Source organism: Fukomys damarensis, unplaced genomic scaffold (assembly GCF_012274545.1).
Source record: "Fukomys damarensis isolate Sample0158 unplaced genomic scaffold, DMR_v1.0_HiC HiC_scaffold_39, whole genome shotgun sequence".
Lineage (NCBI taxonomy): Eukaryota > Metazoa > Chordata > Mammalia > Rodentia > Bathyergidae > Fukomys > Fukomys damarensis.
In genome coordinates, this window is record NW_022900951.1 from 114,479,814 (window position 1) to 114,506,865 (window position 27,052).

Consider the following 27,052-nt stretch of genomic DNA (forward strand, 5'->3'; position numbering starts at 1 on the left):
GTAGGGAAGGTGGGATGGGTAGGGGAAGGGTAATAAGGGAAAAGAAAAAAATGTGAGAAAATGAAAAGATGGAAATAAAGTGTTTGTAAATGGGGAGGGGAGGAGGGGGTGAAGGGAGGGCAAGGACAAGGGAAAAAAATGAGAACCAAGACCTGTCATGTAAAGGTACAAGATCCCAATAATGAATGTAACTGTACTGTGTCCCTAAAATGTACCAATAAACTCAATTTTAAAAATCACAGAATAGAGTTAAGGGTCTGACATATGAGGTGTGATCAAAAATTACAGTGAACCTTTAAATTAAAAAAAAAGCATTACAGTAATGACATTGCCATTAATCCCCCTCAAAATATTTCCCTCACTTTGAATCATTTATCTCATCATTCTTTTCACTTTCTCAAGCAGTTCTGGCAGTCATGTTCTGTTGTGCCATTGTGGATGCCTTGATGATCTGAATTGATTTGACATGTTTATTTTCAGGGTTATTTTGACTTTAGGGGAAAGCCAGAAATTGCATGATGCCAGATCCAGTGAAAAAGGTAGGTGAAGACACACCTTAATATTTTTAGCAGCAGCATTCCCCATATTTTTGATTATCCCTCATCAAGACATTTATCAAATGGGACTTCCAAAACTGCTTTAGAAAGTTGCCAGCATGACAAGTGTGTTCAAAGAGAGGGGGAGCGTTTTGAGGAGGAATTAAACAGCAGTATGTCTTTTGGTGTATTATTTTTTTATAATTAATTTTCACTGTGTATTTTGGTCACACCACATACATTCAGATAGCCGTGATGACATGCAATCAGAAGCTATGTCACAGAACAGAGGTTTTCAAACCGTGGTAGGTGTCTAATTCAGGAGATTCCTAAACCTGACCTAAAACCACAGGAGTACATAAAACACCACAGGTGATTCAGGTCCTACAAAAGCTTTGAGCGGCACTGCTCTGCTGCAGTGTTAATATTCCTTGAAAATATGAATTTGTAACCAAATAAGTTTGTTGATCTCACTGTTTCTCATTAAACAGAGATCCTTGCGATGGGCTTTTTAGAACAAAATGTGCTAATGCACTGCATGTGGCAGTGGTTCCCAAAGCCTGCCTCTCCAATATAACCTGGAAACTTGTTAGAAATGGAGCCTTTGGCAAGCTCCAGACCTACTCATTCTGAGTCTTATAAATCTTCCAGGGGATTCTTATGTGTGCAAGAGGCTGACAATCAACTGTCTGCAGTATTTTCCAACAACATTCGACTACAAGAGAAATGCTACTGCATTGTGCATATATGTGTGCAGTGAGGGTATGTTAAAGTGGTATCATTACTTGCAGAGAGGGTTCTTGGAGAACTATTTACTTACATATTGATTTATTTAAACATATTGTTCTGTTAAAAAAATTTGAGGCAGCTAAGAATGCTAAGACTAAACTATTTAACTTGGAAATTCTAATCCTTTCCTATTTATGCCAGGTTCCCAGATGTCTTAGTTACTTTTCTCATTGCTGATCCAAAATGCATGACATCCAAAATTAAGGGAAGAAAGGTTTATTTGGCTTGCAGTCTGTAGAGGTTTCAGTGCATAGTCACCTGGCTCCAAGGCACGGTGGAATGGCAGAAGGACGTCACAAAGGAGAAATAGTTCATGGCAGAAAGAACGTAGCAAAGCAAGGGACTTTAGGCAGCTTCTTTCTGCCCCTTTTATATTCTATCTAGGTCACTGGGATTAGCGCAGTGCTAAGGAAATCAGTGGACTGATTTAATAATCACACACCCTTAATCCTAACACCCTTAATCCTAGCATTGGACCATGAATCAATAACACTCTCTAGATTCACCCACCTCTGAAAAAGCCCCATGAATGAGGCTTTTGGGGGACATCTAGACAAAAGCCATAACACCTAAATACATCAAAGTTCCAATTCTTAAAACTATGATCCAATTTACAGTATTCCTGAATAATGAACGAACAAGACCAGTAACAAAGTAGTCCATAACCAAACCTTAAAGTTCTTGGAGAAAGAAGGAGACAATACACTGTTCTCTTTACAGATTGAAAATTAGTATGATTTAATATGGGAGGAGGTTGAGTAAGGTTTACCATTGTTTAAAGGAACTAAAATCTTTTAAAAGGTTCTTGAATCCAAGATTGGCATGCAGCCTCGCCTTATGCTATAGAGCTCAGGCAGGATGATGGTAGGCCTGAAGATGAAATCATAAGGTGATTGAACGAAGCTGGGCTGGGTTCAGAGAATGCGCTTAATCTGGCTGAAAGATCTTTGGAACATGCAGTCTCCTATCCTTGGAAAAGAAAGCTGCTTGGACCATGGTAGCTATCTTGCATATGCCCTGAACAGCACCAATTATGGTTTATCATTCTCTTCCCTTCAGATAGTGACTACTTAAAAGGCATTCACTCTCAGGCAATGGCAGCTTTGGGGAGATAGAAAACATTGACATTCGAGAACGTATAGGTTTTCATTCAGCTCTCAGAGGTGGAAGGGACTTTAGACATTTGGTCCTGTGTATGCCATCTACAAAGGCAAGGAATGAGTAAACAAGAGGAGAGACGACATTATAAGTGGCAGAGAGAATACTAGGGCATAGATATCATTTGTACAATTTGATCATTGAATGGGAATGTGAATCCCTCAGTACCAATCTGAAGCTTTGGTCAAATAAACACTTAGGAAGTATTCATGTTAATATGAATGTCTAGACTGTAGATTATCTGAGGGAAATACCTTATATACATAAGTCAGTGTTTAACCCCACCTTCTAATATAGTTAGTCGCATATAATAAGATACTCAATAAAATGCACATTGAGGGAATTTTTTTCTTTGAATGAATATAAAGAGTTTATTCAGTGTGTATTTGGGTATACAACAACAAATATTAAACAACTTTTTTTAAATTTTTTGTGCACAGGACAGAAAACTGCCTGTACACGCTATGTTTACTTTTGGAACACAGATTTTAACAATTATTAATGCACAAAATTTTACATATCATGCAACTCTATGCCAAGATTCCCACTTTCTTCCATGCAACAGATATGAAGATCTAAATGGAAACCTAGGTAAGTCTTAAACACTTTTCCATTAGCAAGTGTAATATATATTGTTTAGGGGTAACCGGTCATAACATTTCCTTGTACACAATATTCACGTGCCAAATACAATGACAGGAGAACTCATACATATACAGATTAAGACACTTCTTATTTTATCAACACAAAAGACATCACAGTTCCACAGTTTCTGTCCTTTTATACAAGAAGCCACAACAATATATTAACACAAATGGAATTAGGAGAAATCTACACTTGAAGATAATCTTTTTTTTTAAGTTATCTTTACTAATTGGGGTTGACAATACAACTCAATTTCTACACACAAAGTACAGCACAAGAACTCGACCAAAGTACTACAAATCTAAAAAAACTGGTAAAATCACAAGAACACTGTTACTTTGAGCCTGAGATGCCAATTCAGATTCAACCCTGAATTTGGTTGATTTGGATTAAGTGACAGAGTCAATAGAATCACTGGAATTCAGAAATCAAAAGCTGCACTATACGAAGGTAAAGAGTACATCGAATCAAGCGTAGATAGAAAACATTAAGCCAAGAAAACAACACGGTTCACATAATTGTGTTTGCCTCTACAAAACATTTAAGCAGTTAATTTAGTTTAGTTTGTTTGTTTGCTTGTTTGTTTTTAAAGAACAATTATGGTCTTTTAAATTTTATTGGTTGGAGAGCAAATTTTGATCAGAATTAGTGCTGTGAACTAATTTTTAGTTAATCATCCCCAAAATATAGGTAAGATCATGAGATAATTTTGCAGTCCTTTTCCAAGATTTAGTTCATTGATAATGCTTGGCATTCTTTTGCACAAGCTTGATTGAAATTATGGGGCTTTAGTATGGATGGGAACAAATTCTGTCGGCAGATCAGAGAGTGAATTCTGCCTGTTTTGTTTGATACACCTCACTGACAAATTTGAACTTTTGGGTGAAGGACTGCTCAAGAATTCAACAGCATCTGGAGGTAAGGTTCTGTTACAGAGCCCTTGTTTTGCCCTCACTGGCTACGTTGATTCATTGTGGCTCATGGATTTGCCCCCATTCAGCACGCCAGAGACACTTCTGCTCTTGGTCGGGGTTCCACTTCCAGATCGGGAGAACTCGGTGAGATCGTGCAGTGATGGCTCCTTGTACATGGCCACTGTAAAGCAAACACATACAGACAGTATGAAGACCTCACAATGGGTTGAGACTTGCTAAAAGTACTGATTTCAAGTTCTCTCACTGCAACAATAGTAAGTCGGCAAGGCAACCCATGTATGTTAATTATTCCAATGCAGCTGTCCCTCATTATACACACATTATATAATATCTTGTACATGAAAAATGTATACAGTTTTTATGTGTTAGTAAAAAATTAACTAAAACAGGAAAGAAATATGGAAAAATATAAAAACAACTGGGCACATCACACTGGTACTCAACGTTTCTTCTGGTTTCTAGGCTGCTATGCATCAAGCCAAACATGAAAAGTCCTGCTTTCAAGTACTCAGTAGAGAGAGGCTGAGATCAATTAGGCAAAATCAAGCCTTGATACAGTATTATATAAAGAATTTTAATGCCTAACTTCTCTTTCTTGTAGTTATATATGAGAGGATTAATGAAAAAATGAATTTAATAAAGCCCTTAGAAGTTTAAATATGATCTACAACATACTGCATGAGCCAAATGCTGCAATTTAAAACATTTTAAAACCCTGATTTCTATCATACTTTAAAATGAAACTCTCCAAGAGTCTAAACATTAGCATAATTCTTAAATAAATAGTAACAATTATTATTGTTGGACTGTAAATAACAATTAAACACAATTAAATAACAGTACTAGCTTATACTCATGAAGCTCTAATAGCACAGTAGATACTGTTCTGAATTTTACACTTGTACTACCTTATTTAATCCAGGTAAGAATATGATGATGTAAATAATCGTACCCATATTTTATAGATGAACTTCAGGCACACACAAGTGAACAATGTTCTCAAGACTATTCAATTAATAAAAGATGAGGCTGGAACTCAAACTCACATAGCCTGTCTCCAGAAACTGAGTTGTAAAACACGGTGCTATATTGACTGTGATGGGAGGAAGCATTCTGCACCTACTTTAAACTCCTTTTCTAACTGTGTGAAGGCTTCCTCTAGTTTGCCTTTTCTTCCCTTTCTCAGTGCCAAATTCCTATCTTTTACCTTTCTAATTTGCTTTCCATCTAGTAGTAATAACTAGTAGTCAAGATTCTTGGGACCCTATTTTTGGGATCTTGGCATGGGCTGAAGGAGCTTGCCAACAGAGTCAGGTATGCAAGCATTTTTACATCTATGTTTCCAACCATATACTGTTTTTGCATAATTTGGGGTTCTTACATCTCTGAGTTAACAATTCAGCTACTTCCACCTAAGTGAAGAGTTGCTGTTATGTAGGTGAACAATGAAAAAATTCAAATCACGAGAACAAATGCTCTTGTCACTGGCTCCATATTCTTATGGCTTTGATTTCCTGAATATAATCTATTTATTGTTTTTGGAGTATTGTAAATGTTTGCAAATTTTTTTAAATGTGAAAGAATTATTCTTCACTTTCAAAAGTGTGGTACAAGATTGATTTAAATTAGTTTTTTGGAACCATCATCCACAATTCCAACAATATCAATTTTTACCTTTCAGTGGTTTGGGCAGAAAATGGGCTGCAGGCTTGTTTTTCTTCACATGGTTGCCTTTCATGATCTCTCCTTCTTTGTTCAGACCCAGATACCACCCTCGGCCTGACTGCTGCTGACGATATATCATTGATGAATATGTCACGTAATAATTTTCAAACACTGATTCTTTGAATTTGCACTCAGGTGTGAAATGTTCCTGCAACAAGAGTAAATAAACAAAAGCTCAATGTTTATCATGATAAAGTTCATGTAGAACAACTGGAAATGCCTTTCAGGAGTTTAGGATATACTTTGTTAAAGCTTGTATGAGTGGTACTCTATTATAATAGAATTAACTATTATCACTGTAAATCAGTAAACTATATAAAACCTTTCACATGGTACTTTAGGAAAAGTACTAAGTACTACTTGATCAATATTAGCACTCTTTGTAAAGGTAATGGGAAAATTAGAATTAGTCACATAAGTATAATTTATTGGACAAATATGAGAGTCAAAGACTGAAGGGACAAGCACAAAGCTTTCATATGGCTCTCTGTTCCCTTCAAGAATAAATAAGAAATTAAACATTCAGTCTTTGTAATTATTTTTTGTGGATTCTCAAGATAATATACAGCACAAATATCAGTTGCTTGAGCTAAGACCTGTGTTACAATGCTGGCTGACTATATTTTTAAAAGGGTGGTACAAAGGACTACCTTCTACTTTAAGGTAAGCCAAATTGATTATTTTTCAGATCACTGGACCTTGGCTTTAAAAAGAAAAAAATCCCCCTCACGCCCTTCTTGCCTTACAGTAATATTTACAAACAAATCAATACAAAGCAAGGGATTTACAGTAATTCTACAAGTAGACATGAGATATATGTACACATGTGTAAATTTGTGTAGGCAATAGCAGTCATTAAAATGACCATTTCTGAGAAAAACGAAAGGAGCAGATTTTTATAAGTAACCCACAGAGTAGCAGAAGAGTCCACTTTGAGTGGAAGAGAATGAGGAAAATGCTGACTGAGCTATATGTGACAAAAACGCCAATGAAGCTATAAGGTTTGATAATTCACTTAGATGACATGTGTAAATTTGTGTAGGCAATAGCAGTCATTAAAATGACCATTTCTGAGAAAAACGAAAGGAGCAGATTTTTATAAGTAACCCACAGAGTAGCAGAAGAGTCCACTTTGAGTGGAAGAGAATGAGGAAAATGCTGACTGAGCTATATGTGACAAAAACGCCAATGAAGCTATAAGGTTTGATAATTCACTTAGATGTTATCAGAAATGATTGTTGATAATATCATTTGAGTTTTTTTTTAAACCCTGTATTGCAAACCACCAGTCTTTTATAAAGAGTGTCTCCATGGTCTTATCTTCCTTCATTTTAATAGTGGACATCTTGCTAAGCAATGCATACTAGCTTAACAACATCTGAAATACTCTAAGTCACTTATGCAAAGAGAGTTACGTTGCTCAGCATTTCTCTAGCAGTTAAATATATTCTTTTCCTTTCTTAGACTCTAAAACCTCTATCTTACTCAGTAGTCTGATTGATTCCCCAATTTGGCCTCAAGGGTGCATGGAATGGAGTCTCTTCAGGGGTTATTTCAGACTAGGTGCACACTTTACAGATTCTCAGAGGATTCCACAAATTCAACCTACTTGAGAAGAAATGTACTTTTAGGGCAACTGTCACTTTGTCGGAACTAAAAGCGTTCTATTTATGGGGTGTGAAAACTCTTCTTTGTAGAATTTCTTGACATAGGAAAAGCCAAGGTGTGCTTCCAAAGAAACATGTCTAAGAGTCTCCATATTTCCTCTAGTGATGAGGACAATGGCATAGAATTTCACTGAAGTTCTTTGGGAATAAAATCACCATTAGGAAAAAATTTATCTGTATGTATTAGATTTTTACACGCATAAAGTGTTAGAAAGCATTGCAAAATAAAGCTTGTGAATAATACATATGACTGAGGCTGGAGCATTTAGCTACATGAACAATATATGGCTGACCTCAGAACGATGAGATGAGATCACAGTGTTTGCTGAGGCAGGTACCAAAAAAGGACTGCATTTACTGTCTGGTGTGATAGCAGCATTCATTCATTTCATATACATTTTCTATTGGTCCGTTATGTGCTTGGATGGTGCTAAAAATTCATAGGTTTATAATATGTGCACTCAGACAGCTTACTACATACTTGCAGGAGCCAGGCAAGTACCCAGATAGCCTGGATACAAGGTGTACTACTGTGAATGTAGGAAAGGAGGCATAAAAGAGGTATCATGTGGGAAGAAAGGAAGTCAGACTCATTTCTGACTGGGGGCCTAGGAATACCTTCAAAGAGAGTGTGCCATTTCAGCTGAGACTCAGAACATAGGTAGAATTCAGAATAGATTAAAGGGAAGAGTAATACTGAGGCACAGAGCCATACTTGCTCTACCCTCTATTTCCCTGCATTCCCTCTCTTAGAAATTGCAGTCTACCTTCAGAAGATCTTTACATCCATCCATCCATTCATTCATATGCACTGTAGTCTACAATCGAGGACCTCAACCTTCCATTCTTAACACCAGTGAACTAGTTTGTGCCTTTATTCCCTCTGTGGTCTCCTGTAAGAATCCTACTGGTAGTGCTGGTTAATCTTTATTGTCAACTTGACTGGATTAAGAGACTCCTGAAGAGATAGTTGGATTGTGAGGGCACTAATCTTGTCACTGGATTAAGCAAATGGCCAATTCATACCTGAATAGGCTATTAGGAGGTGGGACCACTCCTGCATGGCTTTTCTCCTGTTCGCTTCATGGCTGCCATGAGTTAAATGGCTTTCCTCTACCATGCTGTTGCTATTTCTACCTTACAGCCAGCAGACAAAGCATGGAATGAAGCCTTTAAAACCATGAGTCAAAAAACAAAACAAAACAAAACAAAAAAAGTCTCCCTCTTTAAGTTGTAACTGTAAGGTATTTCTTCCACAAACAGAAAGCTGAACAATACACTTATCTTTTCTCCTCTGCTGGCAGATTCGCCTCCCTAAAGCAAAGTGCCTTTCCTCAAGAACTTTTGATGATTTGCAACTTGCCTATGTAAAAATGACAAACAACTTCATGGGACATTTAAAATCTTCCACTAGTCAGTCACTAGCATGCCTTACAGTATCAACTGCCACCACAGAACCATGTGAGCCTTTCCAGATGCCATTCATTTTCTTTGTTTATAATGTCATTTTACTGGTTTTTCTCTCTCATCTCTCAAAGCCAAGGTCAAATAAAAGTATTTATGGAAGCATATGATTCTTCTAATTTGAACGGATTATATCCATATCTGTGATCCTATAAATTCTATCTACATCACTGGCATGATCCTGTGATACACACACATGCATGATTAGCTCCAGTGGATGGAAACTAATTTATTTCCAAAACTCCCCTCCCCACAAACAAAAGGTCATCTTGCCTAGCTCATGGCAGAATATTTGATTATTAGATCACTCAATTGGTACTAACAGATTTTGAATTTAAGAGATTCATGTTTAAATATTTGAAATTCTAAAACTCAGAAGTACCAAACAGAAAAACGTCTGCAGGGATTTTCCTTAATACCATCAAATAAAATGAGCAGTATGTAGAAGGAAGCTGTCACTACACAGATAGATCTTGCATGGGTGATTTAGTATCTCCTATGAATGACACGGCACCTACAACGTTAGGAGGAAAACTTGACAATTGGTACAACTATTGGAAAATAGAAAGAAAGGACTCAATGAACTGAATGCTCTGTCATATCCCGGTAAATTCTTAGTCATCTCCACTAAATTTGGACTCGAAATCTCAGTAGAGAGAAGAAATTGAGGCCCAAAAAAGAATGTTGAAGCAACCAAAGGAGTGTTCTGTTCTCTGTGTATGACACTGTCATTTTATCCAGTGTCGGAATGAGTAGGCAAAAGAGATTTGATTTTTATCAAGTATAGAAAAATGTGACCATCCTCCCTCAAAAAAGAAGGTCCACCAGTGGGGACAGGGGCTGTAGCTTCCTCTACACCTTAGCAGTAACTCATACACATAATAGAATTTGGATTTGGCCCCAAGCCTCGAAGGCCCCATTCAGAGGAGAACAGGTAGACACGTTTCAAAGAAACTACCTACTTTGATTGATTTGGAGATGCTCACTAGTGCCCTGGAAGAAAGAACCACAGTGATCTTGATGTATAGCAGGTACTTAATGAAGGACTTGCTAAGCACTATATAAATATCATTTATTAGAATGAGTGAATGAATTAAAAAGATGCCACATAGTTAATGCATAGTCACTATGAAATTACTCGTCATGAGTAAAAAATGGTGTTTTCTTTTTTTTCCTCATTGAGTTTATTGGTACATTTTAGGGATACAGTACAGTTACATTCATTGTTGGGATCTTGTACCTTTACATGACAGGTCTTGGTTCTCATTTTTTCCCCTTGTCCCTGCCCTCCCTTCACCCCCTCCTCACCTTCCCCTTTACAAACACTTCATCTTGTTTTCTATCTTGCAAACTTTTATACATTGATTTCTATTAAAAGTTGTTTATCTCTCCTGTATACTATATTTTATCAGAGAAATAACATCTTTTAAAATCTTTAAATTATTAATCAATGTCTAATATCTTTCATGTGTATAATTATCTGTATTCTACTCTCCTTTAAATTCAGGGTTATTCTCTTTCCAGTAAATATTGAAACTTGAAAATTTAGATCAGCTAGTTACAATGATCATATTTTGGGTAAGGAATGGGGAATCTACATTTAGGGAATACATGGATCCAAGAGTAAAATCTGATGTTTCCTTTGACAATTTATTCACACTACTCAGGGCGAAATAATTCTTTGGATGTTGAAATATCTCTGACAAGAAACTTTAATGTGCCAATGGGGTGCATCAATAGAACATATTAGAGAACTATTAGACCCATGGATGTTAACAGTCAGCTGCCCCAATCTTAGGTGAGATTAGAGCTCCATAGACTTTGAGAGTCAAATTAAGAAGGTATTATTAGCATAACCAATAAGTTGGATACATGCAAATAACCCCAGGATCAAATGATGTACCAGAAATGTATTTGCCCAGAAAAAAAGGGTTGAAGAGTAGTGTAAATTGCTCTTCTCTGTTACAGGCAGAAGAAGCAGCAGTGCCCTGGGTCGAGGCTGGCACTGAGGGTGAAGTGTGGAGAGAGTGTAGTATCTTTGGCCTGTTGGAGTTGGAATTAGGTCAAAAGAAGTGAGGGCTCTGTGGTGGCTTCCCTGAAGATAGCCAAGCAAGGACTATGTCACTCAACATACTTGGTCCCTCAGAAACCACAATAAAAAAAGAAAACTAAAATACATCTGCATCATTTATTTTATCTTAGTGCCTTAAATCCATTTCTAATAACAAAATATACACACCAAGACTAGACACTGTCTTGATTGAAATAAGTAATGTAGTAAACCTCATCCTTAATAATGGAGTTGTCATTGCTCCTTAATAATGGAGTTCCTTGCTCTTGTATCTTCAGCTACAGTGGCAGTGTTTCATTTTAGTCCCTGTCTCAGCAAGTTGAGAAGCTTTGAGGATTGCCATGTAGATTGTAAATGTTTCCTTTTAACACATTTTTCCCAAAGTAAATATTTTTAAGAAAAACTATAATAATACATATGATCCTAATGAGATAATTGACAATGTGAAATAGGAAGGAAAGGGCTAAAGGTGTAGGAAAAACGGGAAGGGTAGGGGAAAGGTAATAAGGGAAAATAATGAAAAAATGGAAATAAAGTGTTTGTAAATGGGGAGGGTAGAAGGGAGTGAAGGGAGGGCAGAGACAAGGGGGAAAAATGAGAACCAATATCTGTCATGTAAAGGTACAAGATCCCAATAATGAATGTAACTGTACTGAATGCCTAAAATGTACCATAAACTCAATAAAAGAACAAAAAAAAAGAAATATTTTTAAAATGTACTGATTTCTTTGGATCTAGAGAGAGCAAAAGAGTCGACTGAAGTTGTCTACACTCAAAACAGCAACACTAAGCCTCGAGATTGTAGAACAAAGCCATAAATATCACCTTTCAAGTATTTGTATGTGATGCAAAGTACCCAAGTCCTGGTGTAGATCAATGTTTCAGAATATAATTTTTTGTGCACATGTAACATTTTTAATGCAGGCATCATAGAATACAGAAAACAAAAGCAGTTTACAGATACAGCAATGAGCATTTAAAGAGTTTTGATAACAAGCCTAGAAACATGGTTTACTCTTTTCAGCACATTCTATAAAAGCATTTTAATGAACCTATCATTCCCTTTAATGCTCCACTTCCCTCTTTTCTCCTCTCTCTTCCATTAACATTTCAATATTCTGTTCATCCCATTAATTTAACAATTACTGCCAATAGAAAGGGCCACTCTTTTAATTCTGAGCCATGTTCTAGTGATAATTAATTTTCTAGATTAAAAGTTAGCAGGTTATTTAAGTAGGTCTCACTTGAGCATGTCAGTTATTCCCCAGCCTAATGAAAATTGTACGCAGATTAAAATCATATTTGACTCTGTTAAAAAATAAATAAATGAAATTTTTAAGTATAAACAATACCCATGAGGGTAACATTGTAACTACCTATATTCTCTACATAGACTTCCTCTCCATGAATGATCTTAAAATCCAGGACTAATTATTCTATTCGGGGCTTTGATGTTCTCTTTCAGGGTACATTTAATGTCAGTGAACTTCATTATTTCTGAGTTCAGAACTTGGGAAGGGAGAGGCTGAGGAAGAGGGAATCAATACTCAGTATACTGTTGCTAAGCAAAATTTTTAATTCGTGATGAAGACGGTATAGTTTATTCATTCCAACATACTGTGAGATACTTGAGGGCAACTTTTAATGTAAGGACTGGCTTACACTACTTGATCAATATACACCTGATGAAATAAATGAATGTAAAGTAGCTGGATACAAAGTTAACACTCAAAAATTAATAGCTTTCTTGAACGAGAATAAAAGACTCACTGAGAGAGAAATGGGGAAAATTCCTTTCATAATAGCATCCAGAAAATGAAATATATAGGAATAGATCTAATGAAGAAAGTAAAAAACCTCTACTCTGAAAACTACAGCACACTGAAAAAAGAGATCGAATCGGATATCAGAAACTGGAAAGACATCCCTTCCTCCTGGGTAGGAAGAATTCACATAGTGAAAATGGCTATACTTCCAAAACTCCTAAATAAATTCAATGCAATCCTGATTGAAATTCTAACAGCATATTTCACAGAACTAGAGAAAACAATCCAAAAATTCATTTGGAACCAGAAGAGACCTAGAATAGCAAAAGCAGTTCTAGGCAAAAAAGAACTGGTGGGGGTATAACAGTCCCCAATCTGAAAGTATACTATGAAGCTACTGTGATAAACAGCATGGTACTGGCAAAGCAACAGACTGGATGATCAATAGAATGGATTAGAAGATGCAGGAACAACTCCATACACACTCTGTCACCTCATCTTAGACAAAGGAGCCGAACACCCTCACTGGAGAAAAGAGCCTCTTTAATAAATGGTACTGGAAGAACTGGGCTTCAACTTACCAAAGATTAAAAGTAGTTCTGTATCTTTCACCATGCACTAAATTAACATCAAAGTGGATCAAAGATCTAAATATTAAAGCAGAAACACTGAACCTGCTAGAAGATGGTTTAGGTAGAACTCTTGACGACATCGGCATAGGAAAAGACTTTATGAACAAAACCTCAGTTGCATGGGCACTAGCACAAAGAATCAACAACTGGGATCTCATTTTATTAAAAAGGTTCTGCACAGCAAGAGAAACCACCAACAGGGTGAAAAGACAACCCACAATATGGAAAAAATTTTTGCCAGCTGTTCCTCAGTCAAAGGTCTACTATCTAGAATATATAAAGAATTTAAAAAAGATCAGACCTCACAAATTTAAAGACCTAATCCAAAAATAGGCATCTAAAATGAACAGACATTTATCAGACCAAGAAGAGATAGCAATAAACATTAAAAAAATGTTCAACATCACTGGTCATTTGAGAGATGCAAATGAAAACAACATTGAGATTCCACCTCACCCCACAAAGAATGGCTGCTATTAGAAATTAAGCAATAAAAAATGCTGGTGTGACTGTGGGGAGAAAGGAACCCTTTTCCATTGTTGGTGGGAGTGTAGACTGGAGCAACTACAGTGGAAATCAATATGGAGATGCCTCAAAGAGCTAGGATTAGAAATCCCATTTGACCCTGCTATTCCCCTGCTGAGTATCTTCCCAAAAGAATTAGAAGCTTCATTACACAATGATAAATGAGCACCCATGTTTATAGCAGCACAGTTTGTAATAGCTAAATGTTGGAAACAATGCAATTTCCTGTCAACTGGTCACTGGACAAAGAAGATGCTGATATATATATGGAATACTAATCAGCCATAAAGAATGATGAACTAGAGACATTTATAGCTAAATGGATGCATATTGAGGCTGTAATATTAAGTGAAATAAATAGGACACATGTATAAATACTGAAACATCTCTCTGGTGTGAGAATCTGGAAGCGTAAATGAGGACCAACATGTATAACAGATAATGTGAAATAGGAAGAAAGGGTTCAAAGGGGAAGGGAAAGTGGGGTGTGGGGGAAGGGAAAGAAAAATATGAGAAAAAAAGGAAAAAATGGAAACAAAGCTTTTGTAAACAGGGAGGTGTAGAGGGTAGAAGGGAGGGAAAGGGAATGGGATAAATAGGAAATATGATATATCATATACAGGTACACATTCCCAGTGATGAATGTGCTCATAAAGTGTACCTAAAATGTAGCAATACATTAATTTTCAAAAGAAATAAATGAAATATAATCTAAAATGAAACATAATCTGAAGAGCCTTAGATGCTCTATTATACAAATCCCAAAACAGGTTGAATGTTACAGTATATTTTAAAGGTTGTTTAAAGGAGAGGCAGGTCAGAGCTTGCCTGCCAGGAGAGAAAGCATAGATGATAAAAAGAGGGAAGTGGCCTACAGATCAATTAAAAAAATTGAGAAGGAAGAGAGAGAGGGAGGGGGGAGGAAAGGAAAAAGTTCAAGAAGGAAGAAAAACAAAAATTAAAAAAAGTGCTTGAGCTTCAAGAAAGAATATTTCCTGATAACCAAGTCATTGGCATACAACTTATAATTTTTCCCCCAGGACTGGGAAGTGAACCCAGGCCTCTGCACTGAGTTACATCTCTAGCTTTTAACTTTTTAATGTTTTATTTTGTGAAAGAGTCTTGCTAAGTTGCAAACTTGCAATCCTCCTGCCTCCACTTCCCACAGTTCAGGATTACAGCCACCCTACATGGCTACAAAGCTTACACTCTTGGTCTTTGGATCTCAAAATATTTAAACATTTCAATAAATTCTATTGGCTTGATTTTTGTAAAATGGTGCCAAAATTATCCCAGTCCTGTTTAGTTCACTATTGGACCTTACTTGGTCCGTGTACAAGGATCTCAGAGAACAATATATGTGAAAGGAGCTCCAAAAATTATAAAGTTCTACAAACATGAAAAGTAGGATTACTTCTGATAATACGTGCCCAGAATACCAGGGCAAAATAAATAAATTCTCTTTTATTTTGAAGGTTTTTTTTTTTTTTACTATAGAATCAATTTACAAAGAAAAGTGCTCTCTAAATGTGTTTTATTAACACGCTAGGATATAAATTCTCCCCCAAATTTGGGCTGCACAGGAATTATGCTTTGTTTAGTGTTCTCCTCAAAGCTTTGTTCCCTGAAAGCTGTTCTGGCTCCTCTTATTTTTCATTTCTGTCTGCAGTAGGCTGCAATGTCTGCAGTGCTTCAAGCCATAGCATTAAAGAAATAGGTTGTCTAAATATGTTTTATGAAATAGCATGGAAAAAATGACTTAAAAGGACACATGGTAATGAGGAAGCATTTGAAAAGAAATGCAAATCATAACGAACACTAGGTACATGGGACCATTTCTCTTCATATGGTTGCAATGAAATTTCTTGGTAGCAATTTTATGTTCCAAGATTTTTCCCAGATATTTTAATTTACCTCATGGTGATCTCACAAAGTATGCCATCACAGCATTGCTTTTTGTCCTTAGTTCTTCACAAACAAAAATTATAACAATATTAAGGAGCCTGTCAACCAGTGGCCTACTGAAAATAGAATTAGGGCACTGCTATGATGATATTGTAGCTCCACAGCTACTGGATTTCATATATTTCTGTAAAGTAGCATCACACATTGGATTATTCAGGCTGTCAAATTTTACGAAGCAATTTATTTTTAAAAAGCATCGAAATAAGCAACAGAAATGGAGGCTAAACAAAAACAACATATCCCTTACGAAAATGAAAATGGATTATTTTTATCATGATGTAGAAATTATGTGGAGAAGAAACCTCTAGCTCCAAGCTCAGTCAGCAAATACAGTGTGAAATGGAAATCACTTGAGTTGTATAACAAATAGGGATGGCCCACGTGTTTTCAAGACTATGTGACAGCCCAGGTCCATATTAGGCTAATTCAAACTTATACAGACCATGGAGGCAATCTAATTAGGTGGCAAAGATATGCTTCATTCTGCATAAAAATGTTCCAGAAACAAGAACAAACCAGACCCCAAATTAATAGAAGGAAAGAAATAATAAGATTGAGGAGAAACCAATAAAATAGACACTAAAAAGCATGTGAAATCAACAAAGAAGTAAAAAATAAACTAAATGAACAGATGTTTAGCTAGACAGAAGGCTAAAATTAATAAAATCAGAAATGAAATGGGAGATACTATAATTGATACCACAGAAATATACAGTATTTTAAGAGAATATTATGAATAATTACATGCCAACAAATTTGGTAAGTTAGAAAAAAAATGAACAAATTCCTCAACACGTAGACTTTAACAAGGCTAAATCACAAAGAAATGGAAAACCTGAACAGACCAATAATAAATACTGGCACTGAATGAGTAACAGAAAGTCTTTAATCAATGAAAAGCCTAGGCCAGATGGCTTTAGTGTAGCGTTCTAGCAAACACTGTAGAAGAAATGTTACCAATTGTCCTTAAGTCATTTAAAAAAATTGAAGAGGAAGGAATTCTGCCGAACACATTCTATCGTCACTGATATCCAAGCCAGGCAAGGCTATAACCCAAAATGAAAGGAAGCAAGGAAGGGAAAGAAAGAGAGAGAGAGAAAGAAGAAGAGGCAGGGAGGGAGAAAGGAAAGTAGAGATGAGCAAAATTCTTGATGAAATAGATGTGACAATCCTCAAAAAATAATAACAAATTAAACCCATTATTATTATTATTATTTTTTTTTTGGTAGTGGGGAATCAAACTCAGGTCCTTGCGCTTGTGAAGCAGGTGGCAGAACCACTGAGATAAATCCCCGGTACCAAACTAAATCCAATATTACATGAAAAAAATTATTCACCATAATAAAATGAAATTAATCCCAGAGATGCAATGATAGTTCAACATATGCAAATCAATAAATGTGATACATGACATTAAAATAATTAAGGACAAAAACTACATGGTTATCTCAATAGAAGCAGAAAAGGAACTTGATAAACCTCAAAATCCCTTCAGTATAAAGAAAAACTGGACAAATTAAGTACAGAAGGGATATATGCAACATAATAAAGACAACAGAGAACATTATACTGACTGCAAAAAGCTGAACAATTTCTAATATCTGGAAGAAGAGAAAGGCACCACTTTCTCCACTTTTGCTGAACAGAACTGGAAGTCTTACTCAAAGCAAAAAAGACAAGAGAAAGAAATAAAGGGCATCTAAATTTGAAAGAGGAATTGAAATTCTCTATTTACAGAAGACATAATCTTACATATAGAAAACCCTACTGTGATTCCACCAAAAAATGACCAGCAAAGTTGTAGGACACAAGATCAATATCCTGCAATCAGTATAGCACTACTGTTCACTAGTAGTGAATTAGCCATGTAAAAAATGAAGAAAGAAAGCAATCCCACCTATGATAGCTACAAAAAAATGACCTGGGAATAAATTTAACCAAACAGATAAAATATATCTAAAATGAAAATTAAAAAACACTGGTGAAAGAAATTGAAGGGGACACACACACACACGTACACACACAATGGGAACATATACTATTTATGTTCAGAGGTTGGAAGAATCCATATTGTTAAAATGCCCATATGACCCAAAATGACTTACAGACTTAATAAATCCCTATCAATACACTCATGGCATTATTTGCAGCAAAAGGAAAAAAATTCAAAATTTGTACAGAGCCACAAACAAACAAACAAACAAACAAAAAACCCCGAATTGCCAAAGCAATTCTGAGCAAAAAGGCCAAAGCAGGAAGAATTATACCACCTGACTTCAAAGTACTTTGCAAAGCTGGTAGCAACCAAAACAGCATAGTATTGGCATACAGAAGATACATGGACCAATGGAACACAGTAGAAAGTCTAAAAGTAATCCCACGTATCCACAGCTAATTGACTTTCAACAAAGGTGTTTTAAACCACAATGAAGAACAGACAGCCTTTTCAGTAAATTCAGAAAATAGAAAATTGGGCATCTATCTGCAAAAGAATGAAATCAACCAGGCTCCTTTCATCACTTATAAAAGTCAAGTCAAAATGAACTAAACACTTAAATGTAAGACCTGAAAGTATGAAAGCTTCTCATGACATAGCAATGTCCAAGGACATGTTGGACAAGATTCCAAAAACTCAGGAAACCAAAGCAAATATAGACAAATGGGATTCTGTCAAACTAAAAATCTGCAGTGCTCAAAAGAAAAAAACAATTACAGTGAAGCGAAAACCTACAGAATGGGAGAATACAGTTGGAAACTATACATCTAACAAGGGATTGGTATTCAGAATAGCAAGGGCAGAACAAAACAAAACACCACAAACAATATGATGAAAAATCGGGCAATAGACTGTAACAGCCATTTCTTAGAAGAACACATACAAGTGGCCAAGAAGTATGTGGAAAGAAAAAAAGCTCAACATAACTAATTATCAAGGAAACGCAAATCAAACTCCAAAGAAAGGTCCCCTCACCCCAGTAAGAATGACTATTATCCAAAAGACAAAACAGGTAGTGGTGAGGAGTTGGAGAAGAGGGAACCCTTGCATACTGTTCAGGAAGAATAAATTACTTCAGCTCTTATGACAATTAGTAAGGAAGTTCCTCATAAGACTAGAAAGAGCACTGTCATATGAACGGGCAATGCCACTAATGGATACATATCCAGCAGAAATGAAATCCGTATGTCAAAGACATCTGTACTCCTATGGTCACTGCAGCCATCATTCACAATAGCTGAGACATGGAATCTACATAAGTATGCATCCGTTGATGAGTGGATACAAAATTGTGGTAATATAAACAATGAAATATTACTCAGCTATAAACATGAACAAAATCCTGCCATTTGCAACAACACGCATAGAATAGAGGTGATTATATTAAGCGAAATAAATCAGGCACGGAAAGACAAATATCATATCTCTCGCTCATATGTGGAATATAATAAAAGTTGATCTCATAGAAGTTTAGCGCACAGGGGTGGTTACTAGAGGCTGAAGACAGTGGAGGAGGAAAGTATGGGAAGAGGGTGATCAATGGATACTAAGTTGTAGTAACATGGAAGCAAGAAATTCTGGTGTGCTACTGCAAACAGAAAAATGTACTATAGATTTTTAAAAGCTAGAAGAAAGGCGTCTTAATGTTTTAACCAAAAAGAAATCATATTTGATGACATAGGTGTGTTTAACCTGATTTAAAAATAATAGTGTACATTTTGTTGGAATAATATATGGCACTCCATTAATATATATATATATGTATATATATAATTTTAATATTTTTATGTATCAGTTAAATAAAGAGAAAACTATATTCCAAGGAGATTATGTGAGCATCAAATTATATTTAGAGGCGATCACACTGTTCAAACAGAAATCTTCACAAAAGTGTTTTTATTTCCTAAATGAAGAATATTTCTATAAGTGAAATTAACTCCAAAACATTTCTGTCTATTATGTGTATTAACTGTATATTGGCTTTTATGGGCCAAGGTAGACCTATGTGCTTTGAGAGGTGAGTCAAATATCAGAAATGATTTCGCAAAACAAATCTTCCTGTCCTTTAGCTGGTTTCTAAAGTTAATTTATACTCATCAATTAAATATTACTTTTATGAAGCTTCTCATTTGTGGCAAAATTCCTCTCTGGAGTAGCTTCAAAGTGTGACAAGAGAGTGAGTTCTAAAGTACTTACAGGCAGCTAGGAGGTTGTGTCATTTTAAACGGCTGTTCCAAGCACTGAAAACTTAAAGGTTAGGGCTCTGAAGAGTTTTTGCAGAGATCCAACCAATGGTAGGCCAAAGGAGACAGGTTCTTTCCTCCTGAACCCGGTGAAAAGCTCTGGCAAGGTAGAGGACCCATTAAAACTAAAATTATATCAAGGTGGGTACATAGGATGTTCCAGTACTTCAGGAAATATTGAGGATCATAATTTTGACTTGTGTTGGGGAGGGGTGGTGTTAAAGTTGATAGGGTTTGTCTCTGTACAAGAGTTTCCATTTATGATAACCAGGAGTCTGCTTCTTCGGAGACTTTCAAATGACTTCAAATCACTTTTCTCGTGCTCAGGTAGGAAAGCAATGCTAAAGAACAGAGACTGACTTAATGCATGTTTTCTACTGCAAAACGTACAGCCTAGTAGCATAGGACATCGTACAAAGGTCTCATTTTCATACCAAGGATGAGAACAGGGTCACGGAGGGTTATCGGGCTAATGAAATCGCACTACATCTGAAAACTTCTTCTGAGGGCAGGAAGTAGTAGAGAGGAAGCTTTCTGTAAAGAGAGTCCGTTTCCTGTCACCTGCCTGTTGACAGGAGCTAAATGAGAGGATGTTAATAGCCATCAATTGCCAGGTGTCTGAAGGGAAGTCAATTTACTAATTTGAGACCTTGATGGAAGAATTCGTTGTCAACTACTATTTATTGACAGCCTACCATGTGCCAGGTGCTGTGGCAGTCTCCTATGTTCATATAATGGTCTAATTTAAACTTGACAGTATCTCTCTGTAATAATTGCACTATGGATCTACATACCTCTGGCTTGAGAGAGAAGTTTCTCACCATACAGGTGAAGAAAAACACAGGAAAGAAGACCTCATTTCTTTATAAACTCAGTTGCAAGCGCTCACTCAGGTAATAGGCATTATGTAGACAATAGTCTCAGGGTTAACTCCCTTCTAAGCCTATGATTCCAACTTGTGCTGAGGGTTCATCCCCACCGCCTTACTGCTATGCCCTGCCCCTGTTAACACTGAAGAGCTCTGCAAAACTACCGTGTTCCACTTTACAGCTTGCTGACTTTGGGCAATTTATGTGTGCTCTGATCCTGCATGCGTATGGAAACAGCAGCAAGAGTTTTCTAGGGAGGACTGGAGAGAGCACCCCGGGGAAGGACTCAATGCAGGTCTCAATGCCCAGTGACCGCCGGATCTCTTTCCTTGCTCTAGCTTTCAGTTTATGTGACACCTACGACAATGTCTCGTCCCTTCACTTGAAACTGTTATCAAAATTAGCAACTGTCCACGAAGACAAATGGAATTGAAGAACACCTTTCCATTTCTGTGAGGTGTTAATGTTATATATGAACTATATGGGTGAGAATTGCTTTGAGTAATGATTCTTTTTCAAGGATAACAGTGCACAAGCTTTTGATTTAGACCTTAAAATATCTGAAGGTTTTAAGACTAGAATTACAATAATGTGTGTCAGTGAGAACCATCACATTAAAGGGATTTCTGAAATAACCTAGTATTAATGGTCCAATGATATTTGCATGTCTGATTTTAATTATTATACCACAAAAAGTTCAACATCATTATCTCTTTCTTTTGTTTAAAACCACAGTTTCACTAGTTCTACTTTTGTAATGGGGGTTACTAACAAAAAACAATGATGAAAAATTTAATAGCACCTTACGTTTAAGCAGTGCCTGCTTTTCAAGTTTCCTACAACTACTTGAACGGTTATGGCATTCAAATGACAGGTAAGGGACAGTTTAATAATGATGATGATAACAAAGGCAGTGATTATAATGGGTTTTGGTAGATCTTTTAAAAAAATATTTTCTAAAGAGCTTCTTTTAGCATCAAAGAAATGGAAGCATAGATGTGAAAACACTGGAAACTGGCTGTTTAATACTTTCTTCTGGAGAACAAATCCAGAGCCAAAAAGAAGCTCCTTCTAGAGGTAGCTGGAGTATCTTTAAGGTGGCTGGTGCTGACCCATGATAGCCCTTATTCTTTTGTTGTTGTTTGAGACAGGGTCTCACTATGTAGTTGAGACTGACCTGGGACTCACTATATAGCCAAGGCTGGTCTCAAACTCAAAGAGATCCTCCTGCCTCAGCCTCCCGAGTGCTGGGATTATTGGCATGCACCACCACACCCGGCAATAGGCTCTTATTCTAAGGCAATCTGATTACTATGTTGTTCCCAGCAGGCAAGACACTGAGGATCCAAAAGCCTTAGCTGGCCCTTAGTTCTGGTGGGAAGGCAGAAGCCAAGCTAGCCAGGCTCTCCCCTGGCCACTTCTTTCTGCACCACTCAAAGCTGTGGCTTTCCATTTATCTTACATAAAGCTGTCCATGTAACATTCTCTTAGATCATGTTATTAATAGTTCATTCTTCTGCTGTAAAGTATTCATAACAATATTTCAGCACATTTTGGGTACTTTCTTCCCATTGACTTACAGTAGAAATTGTTGAAGGAATGATTCCTGAATGTCTCAACTGAAACTAGGTATAGATGTAGGTAACGGATATAAAAAGAAATCGAAATTAATTAATCAGACTTATATGTGTGCATTTGTATGTACATGCAAGACACCAAGAAAACAAAACAGAGAGACAGAAACAGAATGCAGAGAAAAACATTAGAGAATGAAAAACAAAAATAGTAAAAATTATGATAATTTATTCTTCCCAATCCTACAATCCTGTGGCTGTGGCAAATCTAACTCTATCCCCAGATTAAAGGAAATGTGGGAAAACAAATTGTCTCTCTTCTGTTGGGGAAGATGTCCATTTCCTGACCAAACTCAGGGCTCAGGGCAAAAGCTAAAGAGCTGCCCAAGCCAGGTTGTACTCTTCTGTAAAGTTAGTATCTACAGAGGAACTGGATACCCTACATCTTCTGGATATACTCCAATGTGTAATGCACACTTCTCTCTGGGGGAAAGAAAAGGAAATGTAGGTCTCTTGAAAAACTGAAGATCAGTACAGAGAAGTCTGAGAAAGTTAATTAAAACAAGACACTTTGAAATATGACTGTCACTCTCATAACATAAATCACACTTTCACAAGGGACAAGCAATGCTGAGATGTGTAGCTAGGTTGCAGTAAGACAAGAGTTTCCTATTTATGACAAAACTGCCATCTCTTGTGGTGCAGTTTTTCAACACCTTATCCTATAATTATATAGAATTCACTGCAGTGAAATCTGAATTCTATAAGTGCAATGTTTTACAGGATTGCTTACACCAAGTATATAGCTATAGTTCATAACTGAGATTCCACTGCCCTAGTGTAAATTAAATCTGGTTTACTCTATATTTCCTGAAAAATGCAACATTTTATATTAATATTTTTATTAATTTTATGTGTGATGACAGTACATTTTGAAATAAGCAAAATACAGCTCTTTATCAAAATAAGCAATTTAAGTTTTCAAATATTTGTTACCTAAGCATCACCTTAGTTCAGTACACAACAATGAAGCACTATAATGGATAATAATATGCACTATAAGAATGTATAAAAATGATTAATACTGCATAAGCTTTGTACAAACATTACTATTCAGAGCAATTTCCAACTTTCCTTTTCAACAGCGTGGACTGTTGAGGTATTTGCATGAGAATCCAAAATGCACGAATTACCCCTGCAGGGAGTATTTACGACTTAAAGTAATCATATAGCATAGATGTGGTCTGAAAGAACTCAAACCAAACAACAAACAATTCTACAGTCGCACTTTAAAATGATTGTTTTTCTGTGCTACCAGTGATCATGATCACTAAAAATTGCTCTTTAAAGTTACATTCACATGATCAATTCTTAACTTTGTCCTTTTACCATTAAGCTCTAATAGCTGACTCTGAAAATCTGCATGCTATAAAAGCTGAACTAGACAGCTAGTAGAGATGAATCCTCCAGTTATTCTCAGGCTGCGAACAGAACCATAACACTCCCTTAATATATCTTATCATTGCACTTTTATACTAAACATGCATTCAAATCAAGTCCTGTTTTTTACACTCCTCCTGCTCAAAATCTTTTAATGGCTCCCTGCTGCTTATAGGATAAAATCCAAACTCCTTGGCCTGGTGTTCAATGCCCTCCACAATCTGGCAACCAGTCTCCTAAAACTCTAGTACAAAATTCCTCAAGTCAAGCCAGAACAGAGAAATAAGGCCAGGATAAAAAGTAAGAGATATTTTTTTCTTTATGAATGGAAAAATAATCTCCTACAAAGCAATTAATGTACTTTGGAGGCTTCATTATGCACTGTGATTAAGGACAGATTCACTGGGTCACAAGGAATACGTAACTAATTGCCCCTAAATTCCTTTTTTGTGCTTTGCATCATTATCATTTTTATCCTGCAAAATAACGTACACTTCTTGAATAGCCAAGCTGGTCTCATGTCATGGTTCCTCACACTGTGATTTAGCGACAGTGCTCTTGTGCAGGTGCTGCCACCAGGTACCATGCAATTCTTTGGGGGCCACTGGCTAAAAACCGGCCACCTCTTCCTTTCACAGCACACAGAGGAAAAGAGTGGGATGTCAGCATGTCAGAAATCGCCTGGCTCAGCTTTGGCTGGAATGCAAAAGCACTTAACAATTGATTATTTCTGAAGACTTTTCACAGCATCAAGGAAGGGGGTAATGAAATTGTATCTGAACAGAAGGAAGCTAAATTATTTATCTCATACTAATTTTTACCAGATGGCTAGGAATGAAAAATCTATACTGGCAGATATGCTGTATATATATTACTTTAAAGATAACCAGGGGAACAAAAATTTTAAATGTTCACAATGTATTTCTATTCAGTCTTATGGCTCCCAGTGATTCCATACAATGATTCTTTTAAGTCTGTACGACTGGTCTATAATAAATCGTTATGACCATGTCATCATACACAGCATCATGTATTCATAAACTACATCACCTCTCAGACATAGTAAAGGTGGGGATTGCTATATGATGGTGCCTACTATATCTCTCAATGGCAGGAAGCTGCAAGCTTCTTTCCCATGAGGAAGAAAAATACGACTTTTCAGGAAGAGCAGTCCTCAGAATTAAACTCTCCTACTCAGCTTCAGACAGAAGTGGTTAAACATTGCTTTCAAACTAAAATAAACAGTTAACAGAAAGGTGCCCATTATAAAAAAGAAAAGATATGCCAGATGTATATATTTTCTTTTTCCTGCCCAAGTTATGTATCTAGGGAGAGGATTGTGTTGGGTTTAACATCTAAATCTTCCCTCCCCCATTCCATCATAGATGCGTTTTTCTCCTTGATTTGAAGGCTACAACTGGGGAAAGAAGACAAGGACTTGTTCTTTTGTTGACTCTAAAATGCTAGTTGTTCACAAAAGGAGAGAGGACAGATGTGCTGGTTGGAATCAAACAAATAGTTTCAGATGAGCTCAGCTATTCTCTACTGTTTCTTATGTAAACCAGGTAAAGGTTCTTGCCCCAGAAAGGAAGATGTGTGTGTAAAGAATCATAATGCATGATTCACTTAGAAGATGAGCATGTCTCTGAACATCTTTATATAATGCTTATTGTTTCTGCAGAATGTACAATCATCCTTGGCTGACTTATGAAAACCAATTACTCTACATGCCATTTTATATGGTGGTCACTTACACCATTTAAAATTTACTGAGTGCCAGCCATGTGCCCTAGATTTACACAACTGTGGTGCTTAGCACTTTGGGAGCACGAATATGCCTTTCTAGGTGTCCAAAAAGCATTTCTCAGGCCACACAACACAGATACTTTGGTGCCACTGAACTTCCTCTTTCTGTAGTTCAGACCTGTTGAGAGAATGTTTACAGAAGATGGATATTTACTGAAAATCACAGGGAAGGAGGTTCATAAGCCAAGTTACCAGGATAAAGGACAGCATAAAGACTTTTAGTAAACACTGACTTTCAGATCTCACAGCATTGTGGGACTCACCATAGGCTATGCTCATTTGTTAGAGACTTTGCTAATTGTCTAGAATTACGAGGAAACAGAAATAGACAAATTAAGCAGCTGTGAGGCCATTAAAATTGGGACGTTTAACTGTGCAAACATCAAACTACTTGGGCAATACCAGTAAAAAGGCAAAGAGACAGGTGTGCAAACAGCAGGCACTGGAGGACAGGCATCCACACATAGATGGTGTAAGAATGGCTGCAGATTATGCATTTGTTTTTCTAGCAATATTATCTCTCTATTCTTCCAAATGGACTCAATGTTTAGCCACAGCTGCTTCCTGTATTTCGAATAAGCAATAATAGGTTGGATTTTCCCTAAGCCTGAGTCACAGCCTAGTAGTAAATTAAGCAGTTAGGAATGTGCTTTACTTCCTTGAGGCCACGGCTCCATCATCTAAGTCACAATATGCTTGCCTTGGTTTATGAAGATGCTCTTAACTCACTTCAGTGGGAGTTGTTTTTGCTGCACTGCTGATGGCTGAGTTAAATGAATGTACTCATTTATTTCTCCTCACAGTATGGATGGGATGGCGTGAGCTAATTACTTTCTTACCAATTCCAATGTGACCCACAGAGCAAATGCCCGTCATTTTTGGTTAAAGCCTGAGGTTCGATGTGTGGCTGTAGAACAAAGCAAAGTCGATGAGGCCACAGAGCAAGGGTTTGTGGACTCCTCTGGAACATTCTCTAATTGCCTGTGTCAGTTATTCTAGCATTATATAAGCCATGACTGCGATGAAATATTATTTTACAATATGAGGCAGATCGTGGGGCTCCTGTACTCATCACTTCTGATAGCTTCCCATCTCACTCAGAGTCAAAGCCAAGTTTTTGCATTGGCCTAGATGATCACATATGACCAGACCTCTGCTAAATCTCTGCTTTCATAATTCACTTGCCCTCTTTTTCACTCGACATCAGTCACACTGGCTCTTAGCTTAACCTTTGGACAAGCAAAGC

At 36.7% G+C, this 27,052-nt stretch overlaps 1 protein-coding gene across 4 annotated transcripts in view; it reads right to left on the minus strand.

Moving 5' to 3' along the window:
- Positions 1-2,853: 2,853 nt before the first annotated feature.
- Positions 2,854-27,052, minus strand: part of Fgf13 (fibroblast growth factor 13) — a 495,594-nt gene continuing 471,395 nt past the window's right edge. For 2 of the 4 annotated variants that reach the window (XM_033760329.1, XM_010640517.3), the window contains exons 4-5: positions 5,738-5,936; positions 2,856-4,223 (exon numbers count right to left, since the gene is read on the minus strand). In XM_033760329.1, the coding sequence (XP_033616220.1) occupies positions 4,087-4,223; positions 5,738-5,936 (336 nt within the window). In that variant the 3' untranslated portion in view covers positions 2,856-4,086. Of the gene's footprint in view, positions 4,224-5,737; positions 5,937-27,052 lie in introns of all 4 variants that reach the window. The other 2 variants (XM_010640518.3, XM_010640520.3) reach the window with 2 other exon arrangements.